Source organism: Osmerus mordax, chromosome 16 (genome assembly GCF_038355195.1).
Source record: "Osmerus mordax isolate fOsmMor3 chromosome 16, fOsmMor3.pri, whole genome shotgun sequence".
NCBI lineage: Eukaryota > Metazoa > Chordata > Actinopteri > Osmeriformes > Osmeridae > Osmerus > Osmerus mordax.
Genome location: NC_090065.1, coordinates 5,133,073 through 5,150,009, shown reverse-complemented (window position 1 = coordinate 5,150,009; position 16,937 = coordinate 5,133,073). Strand labels below are relative to the sequence as shown.

At 46.3% G+C, this 16,937-nt stretch overlaps 2 protein-coding genes across 2 annotated transcripts; one reads left to right on the top strand and one right to left on the bottom strand.

Moving 5' to 3' along the window:
• The first annotated feature begins 231 nt into the window (after positions 1 to 231).
• On the top strand, positions 232 to 2,896 carry zgc:113531 (uncharacterized protein LOC541359 homolog). The gene is made up of 3 exons (XM_067253519.1): positions 232 to 741; positions 1,098 to 1,227; positions 1,389 to 2,896. The coding sequence occupies exons 1-3, from the start codon at positions 400 to 402 to the stop codon at positions 1,574 to 1,576; spliced, it is 660 nt and encodes a 219-aa protein (XP_067109620.1). The 5' UTR covers positions 232 to 399; the 3' UTR covers positions 1,577 to 2,896.
• Positions 2,897 to 6,212: 3,316 nt separating this feature from the next.
• On the bottom strand, positions 6,213 to 16,247 carry b4galt2 (UDP-Gal:betaGlcNAc beta 1,4- galactosyltransferase, polypeptide 2). The gene is made up of 5 exons (XM_067252953.1): positions 16,215 to 16,247; positions 15,904 to 16,091; positions 14,771 to 14,893; positions 9,181 to 9,285; positions 6,213 to 6,363 (listed from the first exon to the last, which is right to left on the bottom strand). Exons 1-5 carry the CDS (start codon positions 16,245 to 16,247, stop codon positions 6,213 to 6,215), a joined length of 600 nt encoding a protein of 199 aa, XP_067109054.1.
• Positions 16,248 to 16,937: the final 690 nt, after the last annotated feature.

The window sequence follows — 16,937 nt, the reverse complement described above, 5'->3', positions numbered from 1 at the left end:
ATATTTTTTTCATTTCCAAAAAGAAGGGGGAAGACTGAACACATTTTGTTATAGAAAAATCTGATTTCATCTTAAGCCTTGAAAAATGTTCAAATTGCAGCACATAAAATGAAGGGACGGATTTCAATTTCCACTGGGAGTCACGTGCATGTTGAAACATAACCCCTATGGAGACGTAATAAAGTTTCCTCGCTTTGTACAGTTTTGCCTCTGAGCTGCGGGTTTGGGCGCACCATTCTCTCCAAAGTTTAAGGAGCGATTCTTTTTAAAAAAACGTAAAAATAATGTAACTATGTAGAAGTCTGCAGAGGTCTGACAAATGGGAATCATTAGGGATCCTTATCGTCTAGGATTATAGCTACGCAAATCACAGTTTTGGACATAACGCCTTCTTTGACAATGGCTTCATTTGCGCGCTTCTCGATGAGTATCATACGTCCCTTATTAGCGCTTCTGCTGTGCGCTCGGTCCGGTCTAGCTTTCTCTGTGGCGGGGCACGAGAACACCTGTGAGGCCAACGGTAGCGTGTACTACGTGGGGGAATGGTACTTTCTAGACTCGGACCACTGCACGCAGTGTGAGTGTACTCCAGAGGGATCAGCCTGCGCTCGGACGGAGTGCACATCTCTGCCCGCCGCATGCATCCATGTTAGTCATTATCCCACCGACTGCTGCCCAAGGTGCGAGAAGATAGGTTGCGAGTACCGGGGAGAGGTGTACGACCTGGGGCAAAACTTTCAGGTAGGCTACAACCTGTAAGATAGGCCTTAAGTAAGATAGGTCTAGCAGTGACACTTTGGATCCAGTACACTTGACCTATTTTTAATTCAGTGTTAATTATTCGAAGGAACAATTAAGAAAAATTTGAGCGCACAACATTTCTGATAGCCTACATTGAAGAACATTTGGACACAGCTGGAAGTGAGAAGTGACTGTGGAACATGGATACGTACCACCACCTTGTGGTCTGAGCTTGAAGTGGCAAAACCTTTGTTCCAGCTCCATACTATTGAGTATTTGAGCAATGTACTGTACACCTCTGACAGCCAATTGTGTGTGTGTTTTCACGTGTGTGTGTGTGACTGGATGAACATCAGCCCTCAGAGTGTGAGCAGTGCTCCTGTGAGATGGATGGCATTGCCCGCTGCCTGGTGGCAGACTGTGCCCCCCCTCCCTGTGTAAACCCCATCTACGCACCTGGAACATGCTGCCCAGAGTGCAGGGAGGGTGAGTTCCTCTAATACTGCACAGCGCTCAGTGCCCTAGTTGTTTATCCTCATAATAGTTTTACAAACAAAGTTCAACATGATTGCCGATATTCAGACTCAGTATTGAGCACTGATTCATGGAGTATCTGCTTGTGTGCTGCTTGTTGTGTGGCTCTGCAGGTCCAAACTGCTACGTGGACTCCTCCAGGAGCAAGGTGATCCCGGCCGGTGAGCCCGTCTGGGTCGACTCGTGCACTAAGTGCCGTTGCCATGACGGGCAGGATGCTGGCTACTGGGAGGGCAACCGATTGGCCACCTGCGCCCGCGTCCGGAACTGTGTCCCCGTGGAGACCGGACAGACCAACTGACCCAGGGGTGGGATCAGTTCCAAACCAACCCGCTTTCCAGGAAACTTTGGACCAGTACTCTTCTAAATCAACCTGACTTACACTAGCCTCACCTACTTGTGAATGACCTGAGGGGATTTAACAGGTTGATAAAGTGTAGGGCTAATACAGAAATATCAGTATCTTGTGTCGCCATCCGGTTGGTACAGCAGCGTGGACATGCTGCTGTGTCACCTACGCCTGCTCAATCCACACATATCTCCACAAGTACATATAATTGTTGTGGGTAGCCAGTAGTGAATATGAGTAGATTTGGGACTGGGCATAATTCTGCCCCCCAGAGGCCATCTGCAGAACCAGGAAAGACAAAGAGGCACTGATTCTAGGGGTACGATCTGACAATTGACCTGATTCACCTGTTCTTGGCTCTAGTGTATGTTAGTAGCGTAGGAATACTAAACAAGGCTAAGTAGCCTTTATCTGCCAATACGAACATATCTAGTCTAGATTAGGAGGACCATCCTAAAAAAAGAGTTTTGGGATGTTACTGTGTTAGGGTAAAAATGTGTATCTCCATTCAGATAATAACAACCACTCATGACTGTAATACTAAATGTATGGATAGAGTGTGAGTCAAAGTAGTTTAGTTTAGACAATGTGTTTTATGTTGTGGTTAGGTTCCTGATTTATGACATATTGTATGTAAGTAGCTGTACACATGTATACATGCACTTCACATGAACACAGAAAAAAATCTACTCTTAAAATGGAAATGAAAAAGTGCTAAATACAGTTTAATACAAGTCAAATACAGCACCCCAAAATGTAAACATGGATGTTTAAGTCATGCTTTCACCATGCCAGTTCAGAAGGGAACATTGCATTAAAACCAAAAATAAGATCTGTTAGTCTGCAATCGTTTCATCTTCCCTGGCCCAGATTAAGTATAGAGAATCTGTGTGTGTGTAATGTGCAGTCAGTGTATGGATCCATGCAGGCATGGATAAACTGCACTACATGTATGCAACAGCCCAAGACTTGTCTTCTCAGGACAGGTGCCACCTCTGAAATTGATATCCTAGACGAGGATTAAGATTAGGTCCAAAATTAGTAGTTATTTTAAATGGAGACCACTATTCAGTTGGAAGCACATTTCAATAACAATGGGTGGGAACAGTGGGAAAGGAATGCCTTTCTTCCGGTTAAATCTGGGATTCTTTACTTTTGAATTCTTTTAAATTTGAATATTGTGTTTATTTTCCCATATCTTACTAAATGGCCCGAAACCACCATCTCTTCATGTACAGCAAATCATTCATTAAAGCCTTTTCTGACCATTAACATTATGGACTGAAATGTGGGATGTGAGTTTGTGTGTGTTCTCTGAAAAGTACAACGTTTTCAGTAAGAGTAAGGTTGTTTTCGTTTCCATGGGGATGAACTAGCTTTCTTGTTGACAAGTTGGGGACTGTTTCTCCCTTAACAATATATTATCTAGCATATGTTATAGTGACGGATTTGGGTCAGATGATTGTATGCATCTAAGAAAATGAGAATACCTCATTTTGCCTTACACCACAGGAGTTTCTAATACATTCCTAGCAGATCGAACCAATTCCCATTCACAAAAATAACACATCACAACCTACATCCTCTTTGACCAGGATATTTATTGATTGTATAGAAAAAGTAGGTTTGATATGACATTATGCATTCTATATAAGATATAACATTTTCAACATTCAATGTACAAAAAAACCTAGATACAGTAAATACAGGAAATCTTGAAAAATGCACACAGCCTTGAAGGCTTGATGCTGTCAGTAGAATGTGGAGCGGACCTCTGGTACCCATGTTTTACAGAACTCTTTTTCCCATGATCCTCTGTTGCTTATACTTCACTTCCTTCCTCCTCGGGAGTGCTGTGACGATGAGGGAGAAGGGCTTTTAGATAAACCTGGCTTCAAATCGAGATCCAATTCCTGAAGAGGACGATGGTTAAATGATAAAATACTTTATTTTGGGCCAGGGGAAAACTTCTGTTATTAAAATGAGAGGACCTACTGCACCACATTAAATTGCTCGGAACACAAGGCAATACCAACTATCTGATTGCAGGCCGGTGGGAGTTGACAAATACGAGTAGGTTTATTCGCACCTGGTTAGTTATACTGCATTGTAGTGAGTACTCATGGTCAGATATGTTCCTATACTTGTGCTATATTTGACATTTTCACCAAAGGAGGATGCCTTGTCTTGGTTAGTATGTACAACAGCAAACCTGTACTATTACATAACACTTATGATATGACACTGATACGGAAGAACACTCCTGCACTAGCTGAGCTTAGTCCCCAGTAGTCACCAGTAGTTTATATAGTAATAGTAATGCACTCAGAAATAAAGGCAGCAAAATGATATGCTTGTGAGATCCAGATATAGATCTATAAATAGATCAGACAGAGAGAAAATAGAGTGGATAGCGTCAAAGACAGAGAGAGAGAAAAAGAGAGAGAGAGAAAAAGAGAGACAGAGGCCAAGATAATTGAAAATGGAAAACATGTTGAGGGAGGGGGTAGTGCCCATGAGGGAATAAAAACTGGTATTCACACTGGGCACATGATGGTGAGACGGAGAGAGAGGGATGGCAGGGGGGAAAAGAGAAAGGCAGAGATGGGGGGAAGACCCTCCATGGAGAGAAGGCTGGGAGTTAATGAGAGGGGCTTTCTCTTCAGCCTCACCGTGTTCAAGCCTGGTCAAGAGATGCTGTCTGATAGTACAAAAGAGAGATCACCAACGTCACTTCACACTACAATACAAAAAACTTCTATTCCCAGAATGCAGCATTCCTATTTTGCCTCTCAATACAAATTCTGAAGGCATCAGTTTGGTGTTTAGGCAGTAGAAAACAAATGAAAAAGGAGAGGTGAGAAGCTTAATTAAGACATTAAAAGGCTTTTGCAGGCCAGTAGGGGAAGTTGTGAGATGCATTACACACAGTAGGGTCCAAAAGTATGTGACCACAAAAATGCTTTTTACCCAAATTGTCAAGCCAATAAAATTTGTAATTACAATATTTGTGTTACATTCGAAACAAATGCAAAATCTATGTATCTTGACTAGCGGTCTCAGACGTTTGGGCCCAACTGTTTATTTCTTGATTAGACCAGGTTAATACACCCAAGACAACTAGCCCATCACCTTGTCTGTCACAGGGCAATGCTCATGTATGTTGGGCTCTGCCTTATACAGATGTTTAATCTATTCGCCCTTGAGGACGGACATCACAACTTTCCCCATGGATCATCAATGCCCGATCATTGTCTTGTGAACGATGTAGATGGTAAAGAAAAGACAAGAGCATTGAACAAAAGATTTGAGTCTCGTTGGAGGAAAATTATCATGGATTATTTGAGCAATAGGGCGCCATTGTCATACAGCTGAGCTCACAAGCTTTCTTCTACAGTTAGTTCAGATCAGGACAGAGTCCAGACTTTACAGAGTTCACCGCTTCTTATTTCCTTTGTGAGCAAAAATGAACTGTTATTAGATCCTTCTTTAAAACCACCCTCAGGTCCAGAAAATACCGATTTGTTTGCCTCTGGACATCCTGGTAGCTAGCTCTGGATTCAGCGGATATCCTTGTCCAGTCGCCTGTAGATCCAGCACATATGCTACGTTCAACTCGCTTCACCTTTCCAGGTCTATAGCAGTTTCTGGAATGTCCTGCACCAACACTGGACACTATATCCAGGACTACATCTCTCCCTTCCTCAGATAGTCACAAATCCTTTGCTACACAAAAAAAGACACCAAAAAAGACCACTAGAGATACCGGTACACATTGTCTCTCTTCATTCTAGGACTGTTAGTCACCAAGGAGATCAGGGATAGTAGAGAAAAACATTCAATTCAAGATATTTGATTCGATTGACAAAGAGATTCACATAGAAGTCTTGAAAATCACCCAGTTTCATAGGATCCAAAGTCACACCATCCTTGTTTATGAATCACCAACATGTAAGTAATCTGATATAACTCCTGAATACACACTGCGTTTGTGTGTGTACAGTAGGACCAGTTCCCAGCATACTACACCTGTTCCTCTTCACTGCTGTGTGTAGCTGTGTGTGTATGCACCCGTGTGCATTTCCACAGTCGAGTCTGAGTGAATCTGCTTTGATATATCTTTCTTACCTATTCCTGAGCTAACCCCTGTCTCCACCCTCCTCCCAGGAACCGGGTTCCCCAGATCTAGGCCTGCCATTGCTTAGAATCCCAGTCTCAAGGCCTGTTTCTGGTCACAGTTTTAAGGCCTGCCATTGGTTGAGGTCGCAAGATCGAGGCTAGCATTTACAGCTTGGACGTTTTGTGGCCAGTGCACCATAGAAGGAGGTGTTTCCCTCTCCTGCAGGGCGCTGAGTTACCAAACCTGGGCTTGGGGGAAGGACGACAAGTGTAGGCCTGGGTGTTCCACAGATCGCCCTCTCTCTTTCGGATCCATAGAGAGAGAGACAGAGCGAGAGACATAAAGAAAGAGAGGGAAAGTGAGTGAAATAGAGAGGGGTGGGGGGCTCCATGTGCACATTGTCATCACGTCGTCCGTGTCCACTCGCGCCTCTCTCCCTCCTCCCTCCGTCCGTCCTCTCCTCCGCTCCTATCCCCTGAAGGGTCGGGGTGGGGGCTTCCCTATCTCCACTGAGATGTTGGTGTACAGGGGGTACTTCTTCACCTGGACCAGGTGGTACGACAGCGAACTGATGCCGTCTCGCCTCATCGTGTTTTTGGTGTTCTGGATCTTGTTGAACCTGGGAGAGAAAGGGGGAGAGAAAGGGGGAGAGAGAGAGAGAGAGATTGCATGTTACATATCTAAATCACCGTTAGCACTTGCTATCTCCGTGTCGCCCTGCAGGTGGCGATCTGAGCACGCTGAAAGTCGCAGCGGAGCAACAAACACCATCTTCCAAGGACTCTCCCATTGTCTCACGGCGGCACTATGCTGCCTCCGCCTTTTACATTCAAATATGACCGGTTCTTAGCTCTGAAGCAGGAAACAGCACACAGAGATGAGAAGAAGGTCTGTGATGCACATCCAATCTCATGAGGGCAGCTGAGGGGTGGAGGAGTCTCTGTGTGCCTGGCCCAAACCTGAACAGCACTCTCCCATGTAAGGCTAGCCAAGTCATCTTGTGTGACAGAGAGAGACAGACAGCGAAAAAGGGCAATGAAGCATTTAATACATATGAATAAGAGAGGTGTTTAGAGCTAGGTCAAAAGAACAGTTCCAAGGCAGAGAGACGGAACTCACAGAGAATGAGACGGACAGAGAGGGAAAGAGAGGGGGAATAGAGGGAGGAAGTTACACGGATAGAGAGGGGGTAGAGATAGAGATAAGAAGAGAGAGAGAGATGGAGAGAGAGAAGGGAGGGTTAAAGAGATTTATCTATAAATCTACCAGGAGGACAGGATTAGTGCCTCTGTGGTCAGAATGTGCTGCAGTACTGTATACTTAATCACTGTGACCCAGAGAGGGAACTCAGGATACATATGACCTGGGACACCAGCCTACATTCTCCACTCAGGGAGATTCATATAGGAAATCATATTTATCATCTTGGAAATCTGGAAAATACTTTTTATTGTGCTACCTTGTCTTCTTCCCTAAACCTAGAATATAGTTCCAGTCCCAGACCTAGTTATACATGGGCATGGATGAACTGCAGATACAGTAAAACGTCTACTTTCCAGCATAACATGGACTTCAAACTCTGATCATCTGTTTGCCATATTGACTCCCTTAGGCAATCCAGCAGTGAGGAGATGATTTACAAATGCCGAAATAAGGTCGCTAGTGGGGGAGAGGTGAAGAGCGTGTGGATTCATGCACGGATAAGAGAGGGTTTCCAGAGGGGGAACCTGGCTCATACAATCTCGTCATTGATAGGTGAAAGTGGAAGAGGATTATCGCAACAAATACGTTACACTTAGCCTAGTAACTGTGGCAATTGAAGTTTTAATGTTCGGATTTTCAGAAGTCATTTCCTGACCAATCCCTAGAAACGGCTGTGGGTTTGGTTTGTTTGAAGTAGGAGACAGAGAGTGCTTTTAAGAAGCTGTTCATCTTACAGAGAGAGAATGATAAACAGAGGACGCAGGTTGTGACATGAGATGTCAGGGCTGCCAACTTTGTTCTATCATTTTTGTTTGAACAATATTTATTAGCCTATCTCAACCTAATCAGTAATACTACACAAGGTGACATTAACAGATTTATTGATACAAATTCTGATGAAGAATACCCCAAATTTCCTCAACTGACGCTTAAGAATTTGCTGTTCTCTTTCAATTGTGATCCCAAAGTTGCAGAAAAAGTATTTCTAGAAGAGATGGAAAAATCTGAAGAAACTAGAGAGGCTTTTAGACGGTGTGAATCAAAGCCTGAGTATAAAGGCAACCAGATACGATATATTGCTCATCTGGCTGTGTTAAAGTTTTACTATACATCAGTTATGAACAACTTTTTAAATGTATATAAAGATATGAGATCACTGAACGAGAGCTTTGACCAAGGACAGTCTTATCCCAAGTGTCCTTGGGATAAGAGTGTCTGCTAAATGACAGATGTAAATGTACTGGTCGAGTCAAACACATGGCTCTTCTGACACACCCTCTCCTGGACGATCCCTGATGTTCCTTTGCTGCCGACGCCAAATGAGTTTACGCTGAGCCTAACCAAGCGAACCAGCCACACGCAGCCTTGGGATTGTCTCCAGCACTTAGCACACTAAGCGTACTGTGATTGCACTCGTGAGTTTTCCTCAGCAACCACGGCACCTCCGAGTATGGATTAGAGAACGCGGGCTGAGTACTCCCTGCGGCCCTGCAAAGTGTGCTCTTTTCCAGGGATACTCGTAAAGTCCCTGAGTGTACTTCTGAGTGCTGTGCACTCCAGAAGTCCCCGTAGTGCACGTTCTGTACGGCGTATCGGATTTGTGGAGGGAGCCGTAGGTGCCCTAGGCTCTCTCCCGCTACAGTACCTCGCTCTCCACCGCCATCTTGTTAATGAGAGCCCCAAACTGGGCTGTGATCAATAAGCATCTCTCTCGCAGGAACAGTCCTTCAGCCGATCTGGCTGATTACAGAACGTGTCCCCAGCTTCTCTGTGTCCTTGGTTACCATCACATTCTACGGCCACACAAACGCAGACAAACACACACTCAGAATCCCGCACTCGCAAACACCCTCACACCCTTTGTGAGTCGCTCTGTCTGTGTGTGTACAGTAGTTGGAGCTCCATGCGAGCTATCGATTGGCCCTCTTTCACAGAGCGTGATTGGTGGACTACCCGTGTGTTAAAGATTACTCTTTGCTTCGAATGAACCATGGAAATCCATAACAAACAGCTTATCATAAGGAGTGCGCCTCGTGCGGCTGAGAGACTGCAGCCGGTGCAGCTGAAGTCAGGCCAGCTAGACAAACACAGTGATCTGGCTAGATCACTATACCATCACACACTGGAGACATCAAAGACTCCAGTGCCTGAGCTGACAGGCTAAAACCCTCCCTGTTAATGACCCGCGATTGGTTCAGCCATGCTATCGGTAACCAGTGAGAAGGTATCGTACCTCTGTGGGTTGGGTTCGTTGTGCTTGTCTCTCTCGTGCTTGATCATCCGGTAGCGTCCGATTCGAACGTCTGGCCTGGCCACCTTCATCCCATTCAGGGTGATCCTGTAAAACAGAACGAGTGCCTTAGAACACTGAGGAACGGGGTATCCTTGCACCTTGAACCTATACCACCGATGGTGAATATACAACCAGATAAGCAAACCTAGAACAGTGTTTTATAGGGCATGTAAACATTGCTGCAATCCATTTGCATTAGTACCAATCCAATTAAGAGAATCCACTAGCCTCTTAACAACAGCCTAGGAAAGGATCGGCATCAATCCAACCACCAGCTGGATAAAATAGGTCTGTGGGACACGACGCTATAGCAGACACCTGAAAATGAGTCCGGAACCATCTGCAGTAAGCTCCCACTCAGCGTGTGGGCACACGCTAAGCCCTCTGTCTGCAGAGGTGATGAAACATCAAAGATGTTCATTTCCCCAGTCACTTGGGTAGTGTGTGTGTGTGTACCTTTTTCACAAATGCGCGTGTGTGGAGGTTGCATTGTGGGCTTTCAGAGTGTGTCCATTGAACCTGTCTCAGCTCCTGAGATGGGATGAGCAGGTCTGGTGGATTCTCTCTGATTCTTCTCTTATCGGAGCAGCCAAGCTTGACATTAGTGTCTACTCAAGACTGGGCTGGGCTCAACACACACTCCTGCCTTCAGAACACAACGCCCGCAAACAGGCCCCCAGGGGAACGAACAGCGCACACGGGAAAACAACACAAACACAAACGTGGAAGGGAAGCCGCACTCGACAGAATGGCAATGTCACCGTCTCCGAAGGTGCTTTGAGATATCCTGAGAGCTGCGCCTGTTCTAATCAGCCCCTTCTGTTCCCTGATCCCCTGGGCGCGGGCAGGAACCCCTGTGATTGGTTGTGGGAGTGTCACGACGCTGCCTTCGCCATTGGCGCTGCAGCTGTCGTCCAAGACCGCATACTTTCTCAGCGAGTAGCAGGTTTACTAGGGATGGACGTAATTGTGTGTGTTTGTGTGAATTAGTGTTTATGAGAGATAAACTGTGTCTGTGTGTGTTTAATACAAATGCATGTGGGCTTAGACACAGTTTACTGTGTGTTTCTCACCCCACAGAAAAGAAGCTTTTCATGTAGTCAAAAAGAAAAAAAAGACAACAAAAAAAGTTTATTACAGGACAGACTTGTAAATCCACAGCTCCGTGCGTTCCCTTGACCCAGATGCCCTCTGTGATCTGAAGAGACAGCTAGCAGTACTACAGAATGTTAACATCTCAGGAAGCCATGACGGAAGACAAGAACTATCAAACTACATATCTGAAAGACAGCTGTGATAAATGTAAAAAACTAGAATAGAAAAGGTGACCTTGGCAGAACAAAACAAAACCACAGAGACATTTCGTTTTTATCCATCGATTCAGCTCCAGCAGATAAGGCTCCTTCTTTATACAGAATCCAAGAAAGGAATGTGCCGTCCTAGATTTACATCGTCCTTGGAAGTGAAAAATACTATCCATTCAGGTTCTGAGAAAGAAAGACAACAAAAACCTATTTTGTTTTGTGTTCGTTGGGCTATTGTGAGACAACAACAACAAAAAAACTAAAAGCGTCTGCTAAATGAATAAATGTAACTACTTTCACTGCTGTACCGCTAGAAGGACAAATAAAAACAACAACTCTGTAAACATTTACTAAACCGATCTTTCAGTACTGACCCTGTCTTTATATTTTACGCCAATATCTATTTTGGACAAATCTATATTCTAATACAAATTCATCACGTATACAATGGAGGAGCAAGAGCACTGAAACAAATCTTTTCAAGTGAGTCTAAACCAGCGGGAGGGGAGGGTAGGAGTGAGGAACGTGGAAGCAGCATACTGTCCAACCCAGCGTCTTTCTCTCCATGTAGGGCACCTCCCCTCATCTATCTGCCTACTGGCCGGGCAGCTGCTGAATCTCCAGGGCTCCTTATTGGATTAATCAGGAGTTTCTCAATATCGTTTCTCTCTCTCTCTGCCAACCAAGCTAATTGCATTAGTCTGTGGGAGTCGAGGGGAACAAGGATCTGTGAAGCCGCCTCATTTCCCTCTGCCAGCACGGGAATGAGGGGAGAGAAAGGAAGCGAAGAGAAAGAGGGAGGGAGAGAGAAACCGAGAGCGAGAGGGAAGGCGAGCGAGAGAAAAAGGGAAGGAGTGGTGAAAGAGAGCGAGAGGGAAAGAGAGCGAGAAATTTTGGGAGAAAGAAAGAAAGTGAGAGATAGAGAAAGCAGTGCTTTGCTGGCATCCTGCTGGATTGAGCTGCATGTCTGCGCTGGTGGTGCTGACGGTGTGCATCTCACTGCACACTCTCCCTCCCCCACCTCTTCTTTTCTCTCTCCTGCCTTCCTGTAATGACTTACAGCTGATCGAGACTGACCCAACACTGCTCCTGACACCCACACGCACATCCACACACACACACATCCATACATACGCACACCCACGCACACACACACACCCCCACACATCCATACACACACATACATCCACGCACACACCCATCCACACACACGCACACCCATGCACACACACACCCATACATCCATACACACACACACACACACACCCACACATCCACCTGCACAAATATCCACACACCCATAAACACGCGCACACAAGCACACACACTCTCTTTGTTCCTCATGTCTTTATTAAGCAGAGGGAGTTTGTATTTAAATGCAGAGTCAGTGTCTAGACAGACTGGGCCTGGGGAGGAGAGGGTTGGTATAGAAACACACAGCCAAAATGATAGTTCAGTTCAGATACCTTCTTATCTGTGTCCCAATGATCTGCCTGGCACAGTGGAATTGATGTGCTGGTCGTAAGCACTGTTGACACTCCAGGCAGACTTCAACAAAGAATCCAGCTCCAGCTAAGTGGATAAGCTTTAGCTCAGAGGGCTAATGCATTCATCCCAGCATACAGTCGCTTCCAACCCAACCTGTTACACCTAACAAGTTGCAGAGCTCAGAATCACCTCAGGTTCTTTCTGTCTATAAATGATCGTTCCTTGCATGGCTGATCCTGCACTCACAGATGGGTCTGTTTCTGAGGATGGATGCTTGTATACCAGGGCTGGTCAATGTTGTGAAAGTGAACTACCACAGTGAGTCCTCCCTTCCAGACTGAGATGATTCCCTCAGAAGGTTAGGGCAGAATTCCAGGAGTCCAACACAACCTTAATACATGAATGTACTCAGGAATGTTTCACTGAATGGATCCTAGCAAATGTCCAACTCCTGGATGGAATATATGAAGTTTAATGTACCTAGCACGTCTTAGAGTGGTAGACTCTGGGTGGGAGGGGGGAGGGGTCTGTGAACGCTGACCTAGGGTGAACTGGAAAGTACAAACACGCACACCCACATCCTGTACACACATCACACTCACAAATCCCTAGCCACACAAATCCAAGCTAGTTCCTCGGAGATGTTCCAATGTCGGGGCAGGGGGGATACTGCAGACCTCATGAGCCATGGGCCAGACACTCTCTCTGGCTCGGCCACTCTGTCTCTCTGCCCCCTCCAGCTTCTTCTTCTCGGACCATCTCATCTCAGTCCCCAGAACTCTTCCTCTGCTTTCTTGTCACACTCTGCTTTTCCTGTCTCTGTGAGTGTGTATCTCTCACTCTCTCGCTGTCTGTCTTTCTGACACACACACACACACACGTACACACAGTGTTGCCTGTTAGTGATGTGTCATGGTGGAGGCTCTCCCAGGCTGGATGAGTGTCCTGGGTGTCCTTGGGGGCATGGCTGGCTTCTGCACTGAGCTGGGACATGTCCTCCTGGAGGGTGGGGGTTGTGGTGCCACTATCCCATCTGACACGCTGGATGCTATATAGGGTAGCAGTACACCCGGGGGAAGATCCCGCCCCCAGAGGGAACAGTGAGGGAGCAGTGAGCGAAAGGAGAGAGAGCCAGGGACAGAGATGGAAGGGCAGAGAGATGAAAAGGACTTAGGGACAGATTGTGTGTGTGCGTGTGCGTGTGTGTGTGTGTGTGTGTGTGAGAGAGAGTGTGTGAGAAAGAGAGGGGGGGTGGAGGGGGTAGCAGGCTTACGGCCCTTTATCACTCTATCACTTTCTCCATCTTTCTCCCACTACAGTTGACAGGACTCTGATGGAAGGGGTAGGGGGCAGGCTAGCTCTCTACACCCTGCTGCAACCCCCCCCCACCCCCCCGCACAGCCTAGCGTGCTAGCTGCAGCGCTGCCGGCCTAGCCTTGCCACAACACCCACTGTGCATTTCAAGGACATTTCAAATTGCTTTGTAACAGGCTCTAAAAACAAGCCAGGCTTGAAAGGGGTCCTGGAACACTATGAAACACAACCTTCATGTTCTTTTTTTGTGTTTTTTTTTTATACCAGTGCGTATTTACCAGGCATTCTGCTAACACGCTACAGCACTTGCTTGAGTCTGTCACGCTCACCCACAACAGAATGCAACATGACGGCTGGTGTGAACCAGCTATAATAACAGTCTGGCTGGCCAGCCTTACCTGTACAGCCAGTAAAGCTAAACTAGCTTTGTTAGGAGCAGGAGCACAGGAACTGGCTCGCTTTAATGGGCCCATCGTATTGCTGCTCTTGTACTGAAGCTATAAAAGGAAGTGTTGTGTCTCATTGTGATTTCTCTTCTCATGTTTTTCTGATGTACAACGCAGGTGCACAGTCGCACACCGTGCCAGCAGGCACATACACACGCGTGTGCAGGCACAAACACACACACACACACAAACACAAACACACACACGCGCACCCTGACAGCCTCTATCTGTGACATGGTTCTATAAACAGCGAAACACTATCCCGGCAGCAGGGGCAATTCCAAAAATGATATTTTTCTATTTCTTTACGGCGCTATCACTTTGAGATGGAGAGAGGGTCCGCGCAGATAGAGCGCTTGAAGTCACAGATCACCTCAACCAACGGTGGAGATGATAGGCCGTGTTCCAGACCTATTTATCATCCTGAAGAGAAAAACGGAGCGTCTGAAGAAATGAGAAAGTGGTGCTCTTTTGTCCTCTGCTTGACACAGACATGCGTTCGGAATCAGGAATGTCTGAGGGGGGCACAAAGGAAAGGCAAGCAGAGCGACAAATACCTTTTCTGGTCTGTCTGACGTTCTAGACAGATGCAAGGTCACAGACTTTGGAGGGTTTAATTCTGGTGTATATGCTGGTATGCCTTCTGGCTTTGTGATAATTGTCAGTTTGCTGGTGTGGGGCTCTACATCTTGTGATTGTGCGTGTAGTTTCAAGCGATTCTAGTGTAGTTCCTGGTGATTGTAAGTGTAGTTTCTAGCGATTCTAGTGTAGTTCCTGGTGATTGCGAGTGTAGTTTCAAGCGATTCAAGTGTAGTTCCTGGTAATTGCGAGTGTAGTTTCTAGCGATTCTAGTGTAGTTCCTGGTGATTGTGAGTGTAGTTTCTAGCGATTCTAGTGTAGTTCCTGGTGATTGTGAGTGTAGTTTCTTGTGGCTGCTGGGTACTATAGTTCCTGTGGTATCCAGCCCAAGGTGTGTACCTGTTGTATATGTCGTCGTCCTCTCCTCCCCAGCCCCAGTACTCGTTGGGGAAACCGTTGATCTTCAGGAACTGTTTTCTGCTCAGCCCCGACACCCCTCCAAAGTAGCCTGCGTAGGGAAGCCTGCAGGAGAGAGGCAGATGTCACTCGCACACACTGCACCACGGGAGAGAGGGGAGGGAGAGAGAAAGGGAATGAGACAAAGAAAGTGAGAAAGAGAGAAAGTGATGGAAAGCATGAGAGAGAGAGAGAGAGAGAGAGAGAGAGAGAGAGAGAGAGAGAGAGAGAGAGAGAGAGAGAGAGAGAGACAGAGAGAGAGAGACAGAGAGAGAGAGAGAGAGAGAGAGAGAGAGAGAGAGAGAGAGAGAGAGAGAGGAAGACAGAAGACAGGGTCTCGGTCACACACACTGCTTCCCGGCACCATCTCACACCCAACACCTTGTCAGGCTGGCAACTCTCACCTGCTGTAGAGCTATGCCCTCTGCTACAGACAAGAGTGTCGATATACAGAGAGGCAGAGGGAGCCCACCCAGGGGAAGCCACCGTCAGAGAGAGAGAGAGAGAGAGAGAGAGAGAGAGAGAGAGAGAGAGAGAGAGAGAGAGAGAGAGAGAGAGAGAGAGAGAGAGAGAGAGAGAAGAGAGATGAACAGAGAGAGAGAGAAACAGAGAGAGAGAGAGATAAACAGAGAGAGAGAGAGATAAACAGAGAGAGAGAGAGAGAGAGAGAGAGAGAGAGAGAGAGAGAGAGAGAACAGAGAGAGAGAGAGAGAGAGAGAGAGAGAGAAACAGAGAGAGAGAGAGACAGAGAGTGGGAACAGCTAAAAAGTGGTATAAGATAGAGTATTATGACAAGTGCCCGAGGCCAGTCCATGTGTGTGTGTGTGTGTGTGTGTGTGTGTGTGTGTGTGTGTGTGTGTGTGTGTGTGTGTGTGTGTGCGTGCGTATGTGACGTCAAAGACTGACTTCACAAAGTTAGAGGGGGGCAGACAATCACTAATGAGACCATCTGCCACAACAGAAGTCTGCACATAAACATTACGGGGGACAGACAATCTGCTATATGTGTGTCTGTAGGGGGGTGTGTGTGTCCCTGTACACGTGTGTGCATGTGTGTGTCCCTCTGCTGGTCCTACCTGAAGCCAAACTTGTCCATGGCGATGGCGAAGTGCCGTGGCTGGTCGTAGCAGTGGTAGAGGTTGCGGTCGTCCATGGGGACGAGGTCCACGTCGCTGAAGATGAAGCAGTCGTACTCGCCGTCCCTCAGGGCCTCGGTGTAGCCCACGTTCAGCAGCTTGGCTCGGTTAAACGTGTCCTCGCCCAGCTGCAACGCACCATGCGAGGGAGAGGAGCAGGGTCAGGGACACACGCCTCGTGATGCAGTGGAAGTGACACTGAGAGTCGCGTCATGGTCACGTAATGGCACTGGCTGTGCCAGACACCTCGCCTTGCTGAAGTGGAACTGCTTTTTGCACTGCATGACAATAATGGTATCTTGTACATTTGTATTTTTTGTAATATTTGTATTTTTGTATTTTTATATTGTAATTTACGGCTGTAATTTATATTTTATTTTATTGTATATTTAATTCTATTCTAATCCCACTTAGTACTGCTAGTTTATGTACCCTTAGTATAGGTAGTCCACATATTTAAATTTTAGGTATATGTTTATTGTATGCACCTTCCTGCCAAAGCAAATTCCTTGTCTGTGCAAACTTTCATGGCGAATAAATCCCATTCTGATTCTGATTCTGAACACTTAACCCTTTCCTGCGCTCTCCTGTGAGTGGTGAAGCGAGCAGGGACAGGGAGGGTATACAGCCCCTGTAGGGGATGCAACCAGATAGCCCCAGGGGAAAGGCCCTCATACTGTACTGTACTGCATCACTGCAACACACAACCACTCCTGTTCTGACTGAGGTCCACAGTGTTGGAGTGAAATCTTCCAAATAAAGCCTCCGTATTCTGGAGTGACGCAGAGATGTCAGTGTAATCCCTCGTAATCCCAAATTACACTATTTCACCCAATAATCCAACAGGTGCGTAATCTATTGTCGTAAATCCGCCGTCTTTCTAAACATGAACTGTAGTTAGGTACATTTGGAGAACATTTGGTTTTGTTTGTTTGGGTGAATGCTTATGATGATTCAACAGAAGATGAACATGG

Excerpts from the sequence above, each read along its gene's own strand:
- zgc:113531 (XM_067253519.1), top strand. The coding sequence starts at position 400 with ATGGCTTCATTTGCGCGCTTCTCGATGAGTATCATACGTCCCTTATTA. Across the intron at positions 742-1,097 it reads ACCTGGGGCAAAACTTTCAG|CCCTCAGAGTGTGAGCAGTG; the intron begins GTAGGCTACAAC and ends GATGAACATCAG. Across the intron at positions 1,228-1,388 it reads CTGCCCAGAGTGCAGGGAGG|GTCCAAACTGCTACGTGGAC; the intron begins GTGAGTTCCTCT and ends GTGGCTCTGCAG.
- b4galt2 (XM_067252953.1), bottom strand. The coding sequence starts at position 16,247 with ATGCAGTGCAAAAAGCAGTTCCACTTCAGCAAG. Across the intron at positions 16,092-16,214 it reads AGCAGTTCCACTTCAGCAAG|CTGGGCGAGGACACGTTTAA; the intron begins GCGAGGTGTCTG and ends GGTGCGTTGCAG. Across the intron at positions 14,894-15,903 it reads ATGGACAAGTTTGGCTTCAG|GCTTCCCTACGCAGGCTACT; the intron begins GTAGGACCAGCA and ends TCTCTCCTGCAG.